Source organism: Syngnathus typhle, linkage group LG10, assembly GCF_033458585.1.
Source record: "Syngnathus typhle isolate RoL2023-S1 ecotype Sweden linkage group LG10, RoL_Styp_1.0, whole genome shotgun sequence".
Taxonomy (NCBI): Eukaryota; Metazoa; Chordata; class Actinopteri; order Syngnathiformes; family Syngnathidae; genus Syngnathus; species Syngnathus typhle.
In genome coordinates, this window is record NC_083747.1 from 2,284,258 (window position 1) to 2,304,205 (window position 19,948).

Consider the following 19,948-nt stretch of genomic DNA (forward strand, 5'->3'; position numbering starts at 1 on the left):
GGTCACATGGGCAGAGCGTGTTAGCCCATGAGCGGCGGACTGCCGAGGTAGAACATTCAGTACTTGACGCACAACAAGCGAAGATCAGGGGGGGGGAGTTCCTGTCTATGTCCCTCCTCTTGCTCTCATTTTATTCCAATCCTCCCTCCAGCTCTCCTCTCCCTACCTCTCATACACAAGCCGTGAGTCACCGGAGCGGACCTGGGGAACATACATGACCCGCTGAAACAAACTCTTTTCCCAGTCATTTCTTACCTCCGCTTCGGCCACCATTTTCGCCTCAACTTGTTATTATTTTGTTGATTTTTCGCTCTTTTCCTCGCTGTCGCCATGCCCGAGGACGTCGGACCAGCCAAACCTGGTAAGTAGTCGACAACTTAACTATAAGACGTCATGTTGAAATATACGACTAAATTATTTTCCATTTGCATTATTAAGTGACACTTTTACCACCTTAAGCGTGTTTTGTTGTTTTCATGATTGCGATTGTCAGCACAGTGTTTAAATCCGTGGCGTTAAAAAAAAAAAAAAAAAGTTTCAATTATATTCCTGGATGCATTCTACGGTAATAAAAGTCTAATTCGACTTCATGAGTGCTACAATCAGTGTTAGGACAAACCCAATAACCAGTCCCACTTCCTCGCGCTAAAAAATCAGTTTCTAAAGCCTTGGCGTTAAAAACGGAGGTAGATTCCTTGACTGTGTTTTCCAGCAGAGGTTGTGCGGTATTAAAAGTTGCCTACATCTGCATTTTGGTGTTTAAATATGGGTTAGGAGTACCGGTGGACCCTCGATTCCTTCACTCACAGTTGACACAACAATCCACCTCCCTCGACCTATAAAAGGCTATTTAAAGACGTGACGTTTAAAAGAGAGCTCTAAAATACTTCATATGTGTTCCGTCAGGGGCTGTGGGGTCCAAAATGTCGAGTGGATCCGCGTTTTGTTGTCTAAATGTGGGTTAGATGTCTATTGCTTCATTCACTTTCCACTTGACACAACAATCGTGTTCCACTTCCTCGGCCGGGCTCACATGGACACAGCAGCCTAGCCATGTGCCTCTGTGTACACGCTTTTCTCCAAACCATCTCTGATTGGTTGCTGGTTGCTCGATGGGCGTGACGTAGTATCTACTTGTCTCAGCCATCCAGCGCTCTCATTGGCTGCCTGCGTGTCGGTGACGCGGTACATTGCATAATCTAACAAGTGGACAGCAGTGTGAGGTACACGTGAGTCGGGATGACCCACATTCTCGACTGCATGGCGGCCACTCGCTGCCGGCCGCGCGACACGTGTGCGTGGGGCCACAAACACAGCAGTCACGGTGTACGTTAGGTAATCACTTACGTGGACGCCAACATGAATGGAAGAAAAAAAACGCTCATTAACACATGATATGAATCTCATAATATTCTCCTCGTCTGCCATTTAACAGCGTATTCTGAAAAGATTTGCCTTTTAATAATCTTTCATTCATTCAATGAATTCTAAACGAATAGAAAAAGAACACAGTACTTTGTTTTTAAATAAACTTCCTTGAATCATGTCATGACTCAACACCCCCAATAATTCTATTAATCATGCCACAAAAGGTTATTAAAATTCTCTGAATGCAATAGGGGGAAAAAAATCCTTGTCATGGAAACAGGTCAAAATTCACATCCTCTGAATCATGTATGAGGAAAAACTTTTTGGGTGTTATTGTTGCCAAACCTGCTGTGGGCATGTGGCAATTGTCTTGCTCCACAGCTTCAGTGACCTGGTCTGAACATACAGTCAGATCCCATGCAATGTATTCACATGTAGACATGCACATGGCCTCTTATGTAACACTTGTTATCCAACCGGCAGACTGGAGGTGAGAAAGCAGGTCACACACACACACACACACTGCAAGACTCAACCTCGGTCATCGAAAGCTTTAAAATTTAAAGGCACGGGCAAGAACAGAAACAAAAAGGAACTTTTTAACAATGCTAGAAAAAGTCGTCAAATGTGAACGCAAAATTTTGCACAAGTCCCACCCATAAAAAAATAATTTAATCATTCTATTTTCAAATTCAGAACTAAACTAAAAATGGTCATTCTGTCATAATATAAAGTCATAAAAAGATGTCACAATGCATGACCAAATCCAAAAGCCACCTCACAACAAATTGCAAATACCCAATCACCCACCAACCAACCAATGTTGTCATATGTTTGCCACCCTTGGGTAACACCTTTCCATGTTCTCTCCTCAGGCGGAGTCATCGCCTACATCTCGTCGGGCGCCGCTTCCAGCCCCGAGTCTTGCATGAGCACCAGTCCTGGCAACGTGGGCAGCAGCTTCCTGTCCACATCGCCCACGCCTCCTCGCTCCTCACTCCCCAGCAGGGCGGTGGGCATGGTGGTGGATATAGCGCCACCTACCAAGAGCGGAACCGGCGTGGAGAAGGCGGGACGCTCGTCTACCTCGACCAAGAGCAGCATTACCAGTACGTAAAGTCGTGTGGGATGGAATCATTCATAATGTCTCGTGGCTTTCGAGTAATGTCTTGCTTTTTTTTCTAGAAATCAACGGCATGGTGCTGCTGTGTAAAGTTTGCGGCGACGTCGCCTCGGGCTTCCATTACGGCGTCCACGCATGCGAAGGCTGCAAGGTGAGATCAGCGAATAAATACAAATCTAATTTCGATTGATTTTAATTCAAGAAATGATGCCATGAAAATGTTGACGCTAAAAGTGAGTTTTTATGGTGGTGTGCTTGCGCAGGGCTTCTTCCGCAGGAGCATCCAGCAGAACATTCAGTACAAGAAGTGTCTCAAGATGGAGAACTGCACCATCATGAGGATCAACAGGAACCGATGCCAGCAGTGTCGCTTCAAGAAGTGCTTGGCCGTTGGCATGTCCAGAGATGGTCAGTAGATGCAGCGCTACTCCCTTTCACACAAACACACAAAAAAAAGTCAGTAGGTGAGGATGAATGGCAGTTCCCCAAAGAATATTAGTTGGAGGGCTGGCGAATACTGTAGTAATGTGGCTTGGCCACTAGATGGCGCTAAAGGCAAATATGATCAAATGTTACCCAAATAAAACCATTGAAACTACATTTATTGTATATTTCCACACAATTAATTAAATGTTTTTTTTTTTTAAAGATACATAATTGAAATAGACCAAAAATAACATAAATCCATTTTCTTCTATTTTATGTAAGAAAGAGTCATCTGGAAAAATATTATCAAAGTAACTTTAAGAAGAGTAGTTTGTTTTGTTCTAGGTAAGCACTGGGTAAAATAACCATTTTTGTTTTATTCTCCAAAATGGCGAAACCAATTTGATTGGCAAGGACAATTGTGCAGATAATAATTGATTGACAAGCAAATGAGTTTGTGACATTCTGGAATGTCGTTTTTGCTGGTGTGTAATGATGACATCATCTCTGTGCATCCTCAGCTGTGCGATTCGGCCGCATCCCCAAGCGCGAGAAGCAGCGAATGCTTCTGGAGATGCAGAATGCCATGAACAACATGATGAGCAACAACAGCCAGTTGCACAGTATGCTCCACGGCCATCCGAGCTCGTCACTGCCCAATGACACCAGCCCCTCGCCATCATCATCATCATCCTCGTCCTCCTCTTCCTCGTCGTCATCGTTGTCTTCCTCCTCGGAGTCGCCGTCCTGCTCCAACCCCTCGTCTCCGCAGTGCCCCCTGCAGGACGCCGAGTCGGTGGTCTCCATGGACACCAACTCCAGCTCGTCCTCATCCTGCGGCTCAGACAGCGGCGAGGACGACGTCGCCGTCGTGAGGCAAACGGAGATGACCACGTCGCAGTCAGCGACGGAAAACAGCGCCGACGTCCGTGTGGACACGGCGCAGCAGAGCTGGAACTGCTGGAACAACAATGCCGACGACAATGATGCGGCCATGCCGGGATACCGGGACGTTCCGCACATGTATGCGCACTTTAATCAGCATGTGCTGCAGCAGCAGCAGCAGCTCAGTGGCGCCCCCGTCTGTCCCATGGACATAAAGCAGCACCAGCCGCAGCAGCCACAACAGCAGCGGGCTTATCCCAATGGGAGAGCTCACTTGGTGAGTCCACCATCTTGAGAAGAGTCTTTTCATTCTTTCAGCAGTAGGTCCATTAATTGTGTGAAGGCGAAGGCCTTCACACATATGTTATTCTACTTTTTTCACTTTATTATTGTGTGAAGGCGAAGGCCTTCACACATATGTTATTCTACTCCATTCACTTTATTATTGTGTGAAGGCGATGGCCTTCACACATATGTTATTCTACTCCATTTACTTTATTATTATTGTGTGAAGGCGAAGGCCTTCACACATTGATATTGTACTTTATTATTAAACAACTTATTCCTCCCACTTTTTTGACATCTAACTACTCCCACATGCTTCAACCGATTCACCTCGTTCAACCTTTCACACGTTCCAAAAATTCATGGCACGCTTGCCAGTATTTTTCGCGTTCATAACATTTACCGTTTTTAAGTAATTAGCAAATTTGTGCCTTTTATTTCCCCATTCATTCTTAATGGCAATGTCAACCCGAGCCAGTTTCCTGTAGTGGGTTCGATTCCCACATTGGGCGTCATTAATTATTTTACTCTTTATTCTTCCCGCTTATCATTTTCAACGCTTATCATTTGTAACTAACATTCGCATTCAACATTCATTACATTAAGCAATTTCCACCACTTTGATTACGTATTCGCATTCAACAAACACATTCATTACATTAACCAAATTCAACCAGTATGTAGACAGGGACACAATTAGCTCGTGGGAAACACAAGTGATTCCAGTACACGAGCATCTTTCCCGAGTGGTATCAAAACCCGCGTCAGTTCGATTCCCACATTGGGCGTCATTATTTATTTTACTCTTTATCCTTCCCCTTATCATTTTCAACGCTTATCATTTGTACCTTTTTTGTAACATTTATAACATTTCATTTTTAACGCTTATCATTTGTACCTTTTTGTAACATGTATTTGTAACATTTTCCCATTTATTTCACAATAATTTATTTTCCCTTTCTATTCTTCCCGCTCATCATTTTTAACGCTTAACGTTTGTAAATTAACATCTGCCTTCGCCTTCACACGCAATTTCTTCCGAAATTGCAATTCTAGTTGTGTGAAGGCGAAGGCCTTCACACATATGTTATTCTACACCATTCTCTATTATTGTGTGAAGGCGAAGGCCTTCACACATATGTTATTCTACACCATTCTCTATTATTATTATTATTATTATTATTATTCTTCTATTTTATTCTCCACACTTTTTTGACACGTTTCATCTTCCACATAATTCATCCGATTCACTCCATTCCACTTTTCACGTATTCCAAATATTCACGACATGAGCGCTTATATTTTTCTCGTTCCGAAAATTTTCCGATTCCGCAAAATTCCCAAAATTCCGACAAATTTTTCCCCATTCATTCTTAATGGCACATTCGACATTTCACATTTACGTCGTTCCAATTTGAAATTCACATCATTCAGCACATTCTAATCACATTCGGAAGGATTCTCAACATTCCCAAAATTCCCAAATTCGAAAATTTCTCGTTTTCACGTTCAAAATTCCGACAAATTTTCACAAAATTTCGTTTTTCACCTCTAACTTCTACATTTTTCAACCGATTCAACTCGTTCCAACTTTCAACTGTTCATCTTTTGCCTACCTATTCCACAACGTCCCACTTACCAAAAACTTCACATCTTTTATTTTGAAATTCAACCAAAATTCTCTAAAATTTCATTTTTCTACTCTAATTTCTACATTTTTCAACCGATTCAACCCATTCCAACTTTCAACTGTTCATCATTTTTCTACCTATTCCACAACTTCCCACTTACCAAAAGCTTCACATCTTTTATTTTGAAATTCACACCCAATTCCTTTTCCCTTCTCATTTCTACATTTTTCAACCGATTCAACCCATTCCAACTTTCAACTGTTCATCATTTTTCTACCTATTCCACAACTTTCCACTTACCAAAAACTTCACATCTTTTATTTTGAAATTCACACCCAATTTCCTTTTCCCTTCTCATTTCTACATTTTTCAACCGATTCAACCCATTCCAACTTTCAACTGTTCATCATTTTTCTACCGATTCCACAACTTCCCACTTACCAAAAGCTTCACATCTTTTATTTTGAAATTCACACCCAATTCCTTTTCCCTTCTCATTTCTACATTTTTCAACCGATTCAACCCATTCCAACTTTCAACTGTTCATCATTTTTCTACCTATTCCACAACTTCCCACTTACCAAAAACTTCACATCTTTTATTTTGAAATTCACACCCAATTCTCCAATATTTCCTTTTCTCCTTCTCATTTCTACATTTTTCAACCGATTCAACCCATTCCAACTTTCAACTGTTCATCATTTTTCTACCTATTCCACAACTTCCCACGTCCCAAAAACTTAACATCTTTTATTTTGAAATTCCCACCCAATTCCTTTTTCCCTTCTCATTTCTACATTTTTCAACCGATTCAACCCATTCCAACTTTCAACTGTTCATCATTTTTCTACCTATTCCACAACTTCCCACTTACCAAAAACTTCACATCTTTTATTTTGAAATTCACACCCAATTCCTTTTTCCCTTCTCATTTCTACATTTTTCAACCGATTCTTCTCATTTCTACATTTTTCAACCGATTCAACCCATTCCAACTTTCAACTGTTCATCATTTTTCTACCTATTCCACAACTTCCCACGTCCCAAAAACTTCACATCTTTTATTTTGAAATTCCCACCCAATTCCTTTTTCCCTTCTCATTTCTACATTTTTCAACCGATTCAACCCATTCCAACTTTCAACTGTTCATCATTTTTCTACCTATTCCACAACTTCCCACTTACCAAAAACTTCACATCTTTTATTTTGAAATTCACACCCAATTCCTTTTTCCCTTCTCATTTCTACATTTTTCAACCGATTCAACCCATTCCAAATTTATTCACTTAATTCACCTTATTCTTCCCACATTCACTCCCATTCACCCCCACTTCCACTATGCTTACACAATTCAACCCTTGACCCCCAATTCCAGTGTGGCGGCCATCTTGGATGACCCTGAAGTGCCACCAATGAACCCAGAATGAACCGGAAGTGCCCAAAATCAAACCGAAAGTGACCCCAAATAGACCGGAAGTGACCTCAGGTAAACCGGAAGTGACCCCAAATCAAACCGGAAGTGACCCCAAATGTACCGGAAGTGACCTTTTTAGACCGGAAATGACCCCTAATAAACCGGAAGTGACCTCAGACGAACCGGAAGTGACCCAAATTAAACCGGAAGTGACCCAAATAAACCGGAAGTGACCCCAAATAGACCGGAAGTGACCCCAAATAGACCGGAAGTGACCTCTGGTAAACCGGAAGTGACCCCAAATCAAACCGGAAGTGACCACAAATGAACCGGAAGTGACCTTTTAGACCGGAAATGACCCCAAATAAACCGGAAGTGACCTCAGCTAAACCGGAAGTGACCTGTTTTAAACCGGAAGTGACCCAAATAAACCGGAAGTGACCCAAATTAGACCGGAAATGACCCGAATCAAGCCGGAAGTGACCTTATTTCAACACTAAGTGCCCCAAATAGCTACATTTGCGCTAACGTCTTCGTTTTTTGTCCGATTTAACCCGTTTCAACATTTTTACCCCAAAAGTGAACCTCCTGAGGCCGTTTTTTTTTGTTTTGTTCCAAATTTAGAAAGATTTGGCGCAATTGCTTTTTTTTATTTTCTCATTCATTCTCTATGGGGATTCAACATTTGCTCTAACTTCTACATTTTTTAACTGATTCAACCCGTTCCAACTTTCAACTGTACATCTTTTGCCTACCTATTCCACAACTTCCCACTTACCAAAAATTCCAAATTTGAAATTCAACCAAATTCTCCAAAATTTCGTTTTTCTACTCTAATTTCTACATTTTTCAACCGATTCAACCCATTCCAACTTTCAGCTGTTCATCTTTTGCCTACCTATTCCACAACTTCCCACTTACCAAATATTCCAAACTTTCAGTTTTGAAATTCACCACAAATTCTCCAAATATTCTACATTTCTCAAGTAATTCAACACGTTTCAACATCGTTCGGCAGCATTCCCCGAAAAAGTTATTCATACATTTCGCCTTCACACGCAATTTCTCCAGAAATTGCAAAATTCTAGTTATTATTATTATTATTCTCTACGTTTCTCCACACTTTTTTGACACGTTTCATCTTCCACATAATTCATCCGATTCACTCCATTCCACTTTTCACGTATTCCAAATATTCACGCGACGAGCGCTTGTATTTTGCTCGTTCCGAAAATTTTCCGATTCCGCAAAATTCCCAAAATTCCGACAAATTTTTCCCCATTCATTCTTAATGGCACATTCGACATTTCACATTTACGTCGTTCCAATTTGAAATTCACATCATTCAGCACATTCTAATCACATTCGGAAGGATTCTCGACATTCCCAAAATTCCCAAATTCGAAAATTTCACGTTTTCACGTTAAAAATTCCGACAAATTTTCACAAAATTTCGTTTTTCACCTCTAACTTCTACATTTTTCAACCGATTCAACTCGTTCCAACTTTCAACTGTTCATCTTTTGCCTACCTATTCCACAACGTCCCACTTACCAAAAACTTCACATCTTTTATTTTGAAATTCAACCAAAATTCTCTAAAATTTCGTTTTTCTACTCTAATTTCTACATTTTTCAACCGATTCAACCCATTCCAACTTTCAACTGTTCATTATTTTTCTACTGATTCCACAACTTCCCACTTACCAAAAGCTTCACATCTTTTATTTTGAAATTCACACCCAATTCCTTTTCCCTTCTCATTTCTACATTTTTCAACCGATTCAACCCATTCCAACTTTCAACTGTTCATCATTTTTCTACCTATTCCACAACTTCCCACTTACCAAAAACTTCACATCTTTTATTTTGAAATTCACACCCAATTCTCCAATATTTCCGTTTCTCCTTCTCATTTCTACATTTTTCAACCGATTCAACCCATTCCAACTTTCAACTGTTCATCATTTTTCTACCTATTCCACAACTTCCCACTTACCAAAAACTTCACATCTTTTATTTTGAAATTCACACCCAATTCCTTTTTCCCTTCTCATTTCTACATTTTTCAACAGATTCAACCCATTCCAAATTTATTCACTTAATTCACCTTATTCTTCCCACATTCACTCCCATTCACCCCCACTTCCACTATGCTTACACAATTCAACCCTTGACCCCCAATTCCAGTGTGGCGGCCATCTTGGATGACCCTGAAGTGCCACCAATGAACCCAGAATGAACCGGAAGTGGCCCAAATCAAACCGAAAGTGACCCCAAATAGACCGGAAGTGACCTCAGGTAAACCGGAAGTGACCCCAAATCAAACCGGAAGTGACCCCAAATGTACCGGAAGTGACCTTTTTAGACCGGAAATGACCCCTTATAAACCGGAAGTGACCTCAGACGAACCGGAAGTGACCCAAATAAACCGGAAGTGACCCAATCAAACCGGAAGTGACCCCAAATAGACCGGAAGTGACCTCTGGTAAACCGGAAGTGACCCCAAATCAAACCGGAAGTGACCCCAAATGAACCGGAAGTGACCTTTTTAGACCGGAAGTGACCCCAAATAAACCGGAAGTGACCTCAGCTAAACCGGAAGTGACCTGTATTAAACCGGAAGTGTCCCAAATAAACCGGAAGTGGCCCAAATTAGACCGGAAATGACCCGAATCAAGCCGGAAAGGACCTTATTTCAACACTAAGTGCCCCAAATAGCTACATTTGCTCTAATGTCTTCGTTTTTTGTCCGATTTAACCCGTTTCAACATTTTTACCCCAAAAGTGAACCTCCTGAGGCTGTTTTTTTTTGTTTTGTTCCAAATTTAGAAAGATTTTGGCGCAATTGCTTTTTTTTATTTTCCCATTCATTCTCTATGGGGATTCAACATTTGCTCTAACTTCTACATTTTTTAACTGATTCAACCCGTTCCAACTTTCAACTGTACATCTTTTGCCTACCTATTCCACAACTTCCCACTTACCAAAAATTCGAAATTCAACCAATTTCTCCAAAATTTCGTTTTTCTACTCTAATTTCTACATTTTTCAACCGATTCAACCCATTCCAACTTTCAACTGTTCATCTTTTGCCTACCTATTCCACAACTTCCCACTTACCAAATATTCCAAACTTTCAATTTTGAAATTCACTACAAATTCTCCAAATATTCTACATTTCTCAAGTAATTCAACACGTTTCAACATCGTTCGGCAGCATTCCCCGAAAAAGTTATTCATACATTTCGCCTTCACACGCAATTTCTCCAGAAATTGCAAAATTCTAGTTATTATTATTATTCTTCTATTTTATTCTCCTCACTTTTTTGTCCCGTTTCATCTTTCACATAATTCATCCGATTCACTCCATTCCACTTTTCACGTATTCCAAATATTCAGGAAAGGGGTGCTTGTATTTTTCTCATTCCGAAAATTTTCCGATTCCGCAAAATTCCCAAAATTCCGACAAATTTTTCCCCATCCATTCTTAATGGCACATTCGACATTTCACAAAATTTCGTTTTTCACCTCTAACTTCTACATTTTTCAACCGATTCAACCCATTCCAACTTTCAACTGTTCATCTTTTGCCTACCTATTCCACAACTTCCCACTTACCAAAAATTCCAAATTTTCAAATTTGAAATTCAACCAAAATTCTCTCAAATTCCGTTATTCCACTCTAATTTCTACATTTTTCAACCGATTCAACCCGTTCCAACTTTCAACTGTTCATCTTTTGCCTACCTATTCCACAACTTCCCACTTACCAAAAGTTCCAAATTTTCAAATTTGAAATTCAACCAAAATTCTCTCAAATTCCGTTATTCCACTCTAATTTCTACATTTTTCAACCGATTCAACCCGTTCCAACTTTCAACTGTTCATCTTTTGCCTACCTATTCCACAACTTCCCACTTACCAAAAATTCCAAATTCTCAAATTTGAAATTCAACCAAAATTCTCTAAAATTTCGTTTTTCTACTCTAATTTCTACATTTTTCGACCGATTCAACCCATTCCACATTTATTCCCCTTATTCACCTTATGCTTACCACATTCACTCCCATTCACCCCCACTTCCACTATGCTTCCCACATTCACTCCCATTCACCCCCACTTCCACTATGCTTACACAATTCAACCCTTGACCCCCAATTCCAGTGTGGCGGCCATCTTGGATGACCCTGAAGTGCCACCAATGAACCCAGAATGAACCGGAAGTGCCCCAAATCAAACCGAAAGTGACCCCAAATAGACCGGAAGTGACCTCAGGTAAACCGGAAGTGACCCCAAATCAAACCGGATGTGACCCCAAATGTACCGGAAGTGACCTTTTTAGACCGGAAATGACCCCAAATAAACCGGAAGTGACCTCAGACGAACCGGAAGTGACCCAAATTAAACCGGAAGTGACCCAAATAAACCGGAAGTGACCACAAATAGACCGGAAGTGACCCCAAATAGACCGGAAGTGACCTCTGGTAAACCGGAAGTGACCCCAAATCAAACCGGAAGTGACCCCAAATGAACCGGAAGTGACCTTTTGAGACCGGAAATGACCCCAAATAAACCGGAAGTGACCTCCGCTAAACCGGAAGTGACCTGATCTAAACCGGAAGTGACCCAAATAAACCGGAAGTGACCCAAACTAGACCGGAAGTGACCCGAATCAAACCGGAAGTGACCTTATTTCAACACTGAGTGGCCCAAATAGCTACATTTGCGCTAACTTTTTAGTTTTTTGTCTGATTTAACCCGTTTCAACATTTTTACCCCAAAAGTGAACCTCCTGAGGGCGTTTTTTTTGTTTTGTTCCAAATTTAGAAAGATTTTGGCGCAATTGCTTTTTTTTGTTTTCCCATTCATTCTCTCTGGGGATTCAACATTTGCTCTAACTTCTACATTTTTTGACTGATTCAACCCGTTCCAACTTTCAACTGTTCATCTTTTGCCTACCTATTCCACATCTTCCCACTTACCAAAAATTCCAAATTTGAAATTCAACCAAATTCTCCAAAATTTCGTTTTTCTACTCTAATTTCTACATTTTTCAACCGATTCAACCCATTCCAACTTTCAGCTGTTCATCTTTTGCCTACCTATTCCACAACTTCCCACTTACCAAATATTCCAAACTTTCAATTTTGAAATTCACCACAAATTCTCCAAATATTCTACATTTCTCAAGTAATTCAGCACGTTTCAACATCGTTCGGCAGCATTCCCTGAAAAAGTTATTCATACATTTCGCCTTCACACGCAATTTCTCCAGAAATTGCAAAATTCTAGTTGTGTGAAGGCGAAGGCCTTCACACATATGTTATTCTACACCATTCTCTATTATTATTATTATTATTATTATTCTCTTTTATTCTCCACACTTTTTTGTCCAGTTTCATCTTCCGCATAATTCATCCGATTCACTCCATTCCACTTTTCACGTATTCCAAATATTCACGCGATGAGCGCTTCCATTTTTCTCGTTCCGAAAATTTTCCGTTTCCGCAAAATTCCCCAAATTCCGACAAATTTTTCCCCATTCATTCTCAATGGCACATTCGACATTTCACATTTACGTCGTTCCAATTTGAAATTCACATCATTCAGCACATTCTAATCACATTCGGAAGGATTCTCGACATTCCCAAAATTCCCAAATTCGAAAATTTCTCGTTTTCACGTTAAAAATTCCGACAAATTTTCACAAAATTTCGTTTTTCACCTCTAACTTCTACATTTTTCAACCGATTCAACTCGTTCCAACTTTCAACTGTTCATCTTTTGCCTACCTATTCCACAACGTCCCACTTACCAAAAACTTCACATCTTTTATTTTGAAATTCAACCAAAATTCTCTAAAATTTCGTTTTTCTACTCTAATTTCTACATTTTTCAACCGATTCAACCCATTCCAACTTTCAACTGTTCATTATTTTTCTACTGATTCCACAACTTCCCACTTACCAAAAGCTTCACATCTTTTATTTTGAAATTCACACCCAATTCCTTTTCCCTTCTCATTTCTACATTTTTCAACCGATTCAACCCATTCCAACTTTCAACTGTTCATCATTTTTCTACCTATTCCACAACTTCCCACTTACCAAAACCTTCACATCTTTTATTTTGAAATTCACACCCAATTCTCCAATATTTCCTTTTCTCCTTCTCATTTCTACATTTTTCAACCGATTCAACCCATTCCAACTTTCAACTGTTCATCATTTTTCTACCTATTCCACAACTTCCCACGTCCCAAAAACTTCACATCTTTTATTTTGAAATTCCCACCCAATTCCTTTTTCCCTTCTCATTTCTACATTTTTCAACCGATTCAACCCATTCCAACTTTCAACTGTTCATCATTTTTCTACCTATTCCACAACTTCCCACTTACCAAAAACTTCACATCTTTTATTTTGAAATTCACACCCAATTCCTTTTTCCCTTCTCATTTCTACATTTTTCAACCGATTCAACCCATTCCAAATTTATTCACTTAATTCACCTTATTCTTCCCACATTCACTCCCATTCACCCCCACTTCCACTATGCTTACACAATTCAACCCTTGACCCCCAATTCCAGTGTGGCGGCCATCTTGGATGACCCTGAAGTGCCACCAATGAACCCACAATGAACCGGAAGTGCCCCAAATAGACCGGAAGTGACCCCAATTAGACCGGAAGTGACCTCAGGTAAACCGGAAGTGACCCCAAATCAAACCGGAAGTGACCCCAAATGTACCGGAAGTGACCTTTTTAGACCGGAAATGACCCCTAATAAACCGGAAGTGACCTCAGACGAACCGGAAGTGACCCAAATTAAACCGGAAGTGGTCCAAATAAACCGGAAGTGACCCCAAATAGACCGGAAGTGACCCCAAATAGACCAGAAGTGACTTCTGGTAAACCGGAAGTGACCCCAAATCAAACCGGAAGTGACCCCAAATGAACCGGAAGTGACCTTTTTAGACCGGAAATGACCCCAAATAAACCGGAAGTGACCTCAGCTAAACCGGAAGTGACCTGTTTTAAACCGGAAGTGACCCAAATAAACCGGAAGTGACCCAAACTAGACCGGAAGTGACCCGAATCAAACCGGAAGTGACCTTATTTCAACACTGAGTGGCCCAAATAGCTACATTTGCGCTAACTTTTTCGTTTTTTGTCGGATTTAACCCGTTTCAACATTTTTACCCCAAAAGTGAACCTCCTGAGGCCGTTTTTTTTGTTTTGTTCCAAATTTAGAAAGATTTAGGCGCAATTTCTTTTTTTTATTTTCCCATTCATTCTCTATGGGGATTCAACATTTGCTCTAACTTCTACATTTTTTAACTGATTCAACCCGTTCCAACTTTCAACTGTACATCTTTTGCCTACCTATTCCACAACTTCCCACTTACCAAAAATTCCAAATTTGAAATTCAACCAAATTCTCCAAAATTTCGTTTTTCTACTCTAATTTCTACTTTTTTCAACCGATTCAACCCATTCCAACTTTCAACTGTTCATCTTTTGCCTACCTATTCCACAACTTCCCACTTACCAAATATTCCAAACTTTCAATTTTGAAATTCACCACAAATTCTCCAAATATTCTACATTTCTCAAGTAATTCAACACGTTTCAACATCGTTCGGCAGCATTCCCCGAAAAAGTTATTCATACATTTCGCCTTCACACGCAATTTCTCCAGAAATTGCAAAATTCTAGTTATTATTATATTTTATTCTCCTCACTTTTTTGTCCCGTTTCATCGTCCACATAATTCATCCGATTCACTCCATTCCACTTTTCACGTATTCCAAATATTCAGGAAAGGGTGGCTTCCATTTTTCTCATTCCGAATATTTTCCGATTCCGCAAAATTCCCCAAATTCCGACAAATTTTTCCCCATTCATTCTTAATGGCACATTCGACATTTCACATTTACGTCGTTCCAATTTGAAATTCACATCATTCAGCACATTCTAATCACATTCGGAAGGATTCTCGATATTCCCAAAATTCCCAAATTCGAAAATTTCACGTTTTCACGTTATAAATTCCGACAAATTTTCACAAAATTTCGTTTTTCACCTCTAACTTCTACATTTTTCAACCGATTCAACTCGTTCCAACTTTCAACTGTTCATCTTTTGCCTACCTATTCCACAACGTTCCACTTACCAAAAACTTCACATCTTTTATTTTGAAATTCAACTAAAATTCTCTTAAATTCCGTTTTTCTACTCTAATTTCTACATTTTTCAACCGATTCAACCCATTCCAACTTTCAACTGTTCATCATTTTTCTACCTATTCCACAACTTCCCACTTACCAAAAACTTCACATCTTTTATTTTGAAATTCAACCAAAATTCTCTCAAATTCCGTTTTTGTACTCTAATTTCTACATTTTTCAACCGATTCAACCCATTCCAACTTTGAACTGTTCATCATTTTTCTACCTATTCCACAACTTCCCAAATACTTCACATCTTTTATTTTGAAATTCACACCCAATTCCTTTTTCCCTTCTCATTTCTACATTTTTCAACCGATTCAACCCATTCCAACTTTCAACTGTTCATCATTTTTCTACCTATTCCACAACTTCCCACTTACCAAAAACTTCACATCTTTTATTTTGAAATTCACACCCAATTCCCTTTTCCCTTCTCATTTCTACATTTTTCAACCGATTCAACCCATTCCAACTTTCTACTGTTCATCATTTTTCTACCTATTCCACAACTTCCCAAAAACTTCACATCTTTTATTTTGAAATTCACACTCAATTCCCTTTTCCCTTCTCCTTTCTACATTTTTCAACCGATTCAACCCATTCCAACTTTCAACTGTTCATCATTTTTCTACCTATTCCACAACTTCCCACTTACCAAAAACTTCACATCTTTTATTTTGAAATTCACACCCAATTCCCTTTTCCCTTCTCATTTCTACATTTTTCAACCGATTCAACCCATTCCAACTTTCAACTGTTCATCATTTTTCTACCTATTCCACAACTTCCCACTTACCAAAAACTTCACATCTTTTATTTTGAAATTCACACCCAATTCCCTTTTCCCTTCTCATTTCTACATTTTTCAACCGATTCAACCCATTCCAACTTTCAACTGTTCATCATTTTTCGACCTATTCCACAACTTCCCAAAACCTTCACATCTTTTATTTTGAAATTCACACCCAATTCCTTTTTCCCTTCTCATTTCTACATTTTTCAACCGATTCAACCCATTCCAACTTTCAACTGTTCATCATTTTTCTACCTATTCCACAACTTCCCACTTACCAAAAACTTCACATCTTTTATTTTGAAATTCACACCCAATTCCCTTTTCCCTTCTCATTTCTACATTTTTCAACCGATTCAACCCATTCCAACTTTCAACAGTTCATCATTTGTCTACCTATTCCACAACTTCCCACTTACCAAAAACTTCACATCTTTTATTTTGAAATTCACACTCAATTCCCTTTTCCCTTCTCATTTCTACATTTTTCAACCGATTCAACCCATTCCAACTTTCAACTGTTCATCATTTTTCTACCTATTCCACAACTTCCCACTTACCAAAAACTTCACATCTTTTATTTTGAAATTCACACCCAATTCCCTTTTCCCTTCTCATTTCTACATTTTTCAACCGATTCAACCCATTCCAACTGTTCATCATTTTTCTACCTATTCCACAACTTCCCACTCCTCAAAAACTTCACATCTTTTATTTTGAAATTCACACCCAATTCCCTTTTCCCTTCTCATTTCTACATTTTTCAACCGATTCAACCCATTCCAACTTTCAACTGTTCATCATTTTTCGACCTATTCCACAACTTCCCAAAACCTTCACATCTTTTATTTTGAAATTCACACCCAATTCCTTTTTCCCTTCTCATTTCTACATTTTTCAACCGATTCAACCCATTCCAACTTTCAACTGTTCATCATTTTTCGACCTATTCCACAACTTCCCACTTACCAAAAACTTCACATCTTTTATTTTGAAATTCGCCACAAATTCTCCAAATATTCTACATTTCTCAAGTAATTCAACACGTTTCAACATCGTTCGGCAGCATTCCCCGAAGAAGTTATTCATACATTTCGCCTTCACACGCAATTTCTCCAGAAATTGCAAAATTCTAGTATTGTTTTGTTATTATTATGTGCATTATTCATTAAAATTATGTACGCACATTTGCACAAAACAGGTGATTTTATTTCCATGTCCACATTTCCATGGTCATAATATTCACCTCATTCACGGGATCTTGTGTATTTTCTCCATTCACAAAAGCAGTTCCTACAATTCCACTTTCCATCAAAAAATAATTCACATACTAACGCACTCATTCAGCACATTTATGACCAAATTTTCATATTAAAAATTGGACTCCATCCACATTCCTCTGCTCATTCTAACCATTGCACCTTCAAGTCTCACATTGTGTATTTATTTTCACACAAATTGCATGGCGTGATTGTTTAATGTCAATGTTCCTCCATGTCAGGTGTGTCCCATGAACACGTCCCCGTACGTTGACCCCAGCAAGCCCAGCCAGGAGATCTGGGAGGAATTCTCCATGAGCTTCACACCGGCCGTGCGTGAGGTGGTGGAGTTCGCCAAGAGGATCCCGGGTTTCAAGGACCTCCCCGAGCACGACCAAGTGGGGCTGCTCAAGGCCGGGACCTTCGAGGTACGCCCGCTCTGCGACACCCGTCATGAAAAACGTCTGCTCGGCACCCCGAGTCACTCTTTGCCTTTGCGACCTCAGGTGTTGATGGTGCGCTTCGCGTCGCTCTTCAACATGGCCGAGCGCACGGTGACCTTCCTGAGCGGCAAGCACTACAGCCTGGACACACTACGAGCGCTGGGCGCCGGAGAACTGCTGGCGTCCATGTGCGACTTCAGCGAGAAGCTCACCGCGCTCAGGCTGGACCGCGATGAGATGAGCCTCTTCACCGCCGTCGTCCTCGTCTCTGCCGGTAAATATTCAAATTTCGGTCCTTAAAAAGTGATGTTGGCAATCGGGTGATTAAATGTTTCTTTTTCTCCCTTCTGTGCAGACCGGTCGGGTCTACAGGACCTGACAGCGGTCGAGGCCCTGCAGGACAAGCTGATCCGGGCCCTGCGCCAGCTCCTGATGCAGAACCACGGCGAAGAAGCGGCCACCACCTTCACCAAACTGCTGCTCAAGCTGCCCGAGCTGCGATCCCTCAACAACATGCACTCGGAGGAGCTGCTCTCCTTCAAGGTGCACCCTTGACGGACGCGGGGACGGGCGACCAATCCTAATGGACTCCAAAAGAATCCGTACTGTATTTGTTTCGAGGATTGTTGCAAACCGACACGGAGGCACTTGAAAACTTGAACGGCTTTATGCAAACGATGGTCATTTTGTGTTCTGTTTGTTTCTTTTTGCAAGCCGTTTTGATGCATGTTGATAGCGACAAAAAGCTAATGTGACCAATGTGCTGCTAATGCTAATGCATGGCTGAACGTGCTTGTGGCCACTTTCCTCCTCTCCGCCGACCGTGTGCGTGTTAAATATTACTGTTCTTGTTGTACTTTTTTTTTTTTACCCCCTCAACCCACCTCTCCAGCGTATCGCCTGAACATTTCCAGAACATTCACACAAGTTGGCCTGAGTCTACCTGTGTGAAGTGGCGCCAGCTCCAGGCCCAAGCATCCCATTTTTAATTTTGTTTTGAACTTTCCACTTTTCTTTGTATGATTTTCTTGTTTTTCAATCAAATGTGCTTTCTGCACGGCACTGAATATGAAAAAAAAAAAAAGTGTCGTCCATCTTTTGTTTCTTGGCAACACTGTCAATTGTAAATATCTATACATAAATATATATATATGAATATATCTTGAACATAGACAAATATGTATAGTATAAATGAATAAATATGGGAGAAGAAAATGAGCAGCTTGTTTTTATTTATAGCACATGTGAGGACCCTGCAGATTTTAATTTCAGAAATATAAATACACAGGGAGTAATCTCCTTTTTGTGTGCCTTTGGTACTCATTCACAAAATCCATCTGTGTATAATTAATATAATTAACCTTTAAGATGGCAAAATCTTCCCAGCAAGACAATCTAATTTCCACTCATCTTGATTTGTAGATCACCTGCAATGTCTTTGTAAAATCAATAGATGGAAAATATTCATTTACTAACAACAACATGTTGATTATTGTAATTATGTTTTACAACCGAGGGAAAACATGCACTAAAAGTCAAGAAGTTCGTTTCGGAGGAATGTCGGGGATGCGGCTTTATTCTTTAAGAGGGTTGGAATTTTTCTGCAAAGGAAGAGGAGATGGAATGTTTCACACACTTGTCCTCTGGATGACCTAGCACGCGCACGCCCGTGCACACACGCACACACAAAAGGGTTAATGCATAATAACCTTAAACTGGGAGTATAACCAGAACCAGTGAACATAAGCAAGATGGAGACTTTTTTGATGGTGGCGTTTTTGCATTTTCATTCTGCCTCAAGTAAATAAATGTCCTCCTCCTATCTTAAAGATGAGCCATTTAAATGATGCTGCGGCAGATTGAATTAAGGGCCTTCACGAGCACAAATATTTCTCTGTTAAAGTCAATGCGTGAGGAAGAGGAGACATCGCAGATGAAGATAAACGAGGCCTGTTATTGATTGTGTAAAAAGGCCAAATGTTTTTCCTCTGCCGGCCTTTTTATTTTGTTTTTTGTAACAATGATGGATCGTGCAATTATTATTATGTGGAATGATGCTTGCATGAGCTATCCCAAGGTGAGCAA

The 19,948-nt window shown here is 40.1% G+C and overlaps 1 protein-coding gene across 1 annotated transcript; it reads left to right on the forward strand.

Moving 5' to 3' along the window:
- Nucleotides 1–21: 21 nt before the first annotated feature.
- nr1d2a (nuclear receptor subfamily 1, group D, member 2a) lies at nucleotides 22–19,081 on the forward strand. Its single transcript, XM_061289352.1, has 8 exons — nucleotides 22–361; nucleotides 2,244–2,477; nucleotides 2,554–2,642; nucleotides 2,755–2,899; nucleotides 3,439–4,079; nucleotides 17,663–17,848; nucleotides 17,927–18,137; nucleotides 18,219–19,081. Exons 1-8 carry the CDS (start codon nucleotides 331–333, stop codon nucleotides 18,416–18,418), a joined length of 1,737 nt encoding a protein of 578 aa, XP_061145336.1. The 5' UTR covers nucleotides 22–330; the 3' UTR covers nucleotides 18,419–19,081.
- The last annotated feature ends 867 nt before the right edge of the window (nucleotides 19,082–19,948 follow it).

Coding starts and splice junctions, on each gene's coding strand:
- nr1d2a (XM_061289352.1), top strand. CDS start 331: ATGCCCGAGGACGTCGGACCAGCCAAACCTG. Junction 2,478..2,553: donor GACCAAGAGCAGCATTACCA/GTACGTAAAGTC, acceptor TTTTTTTTCTAG/AAATCAACGGCATGGTGCTG. Junction 2,900..3,438: donor CGTTGGCATGTCCAGAGATG/GTCAGTAGATGC, acceptor GTGCATCCTCAG/CTGTGCGATTCGGCCGCATC.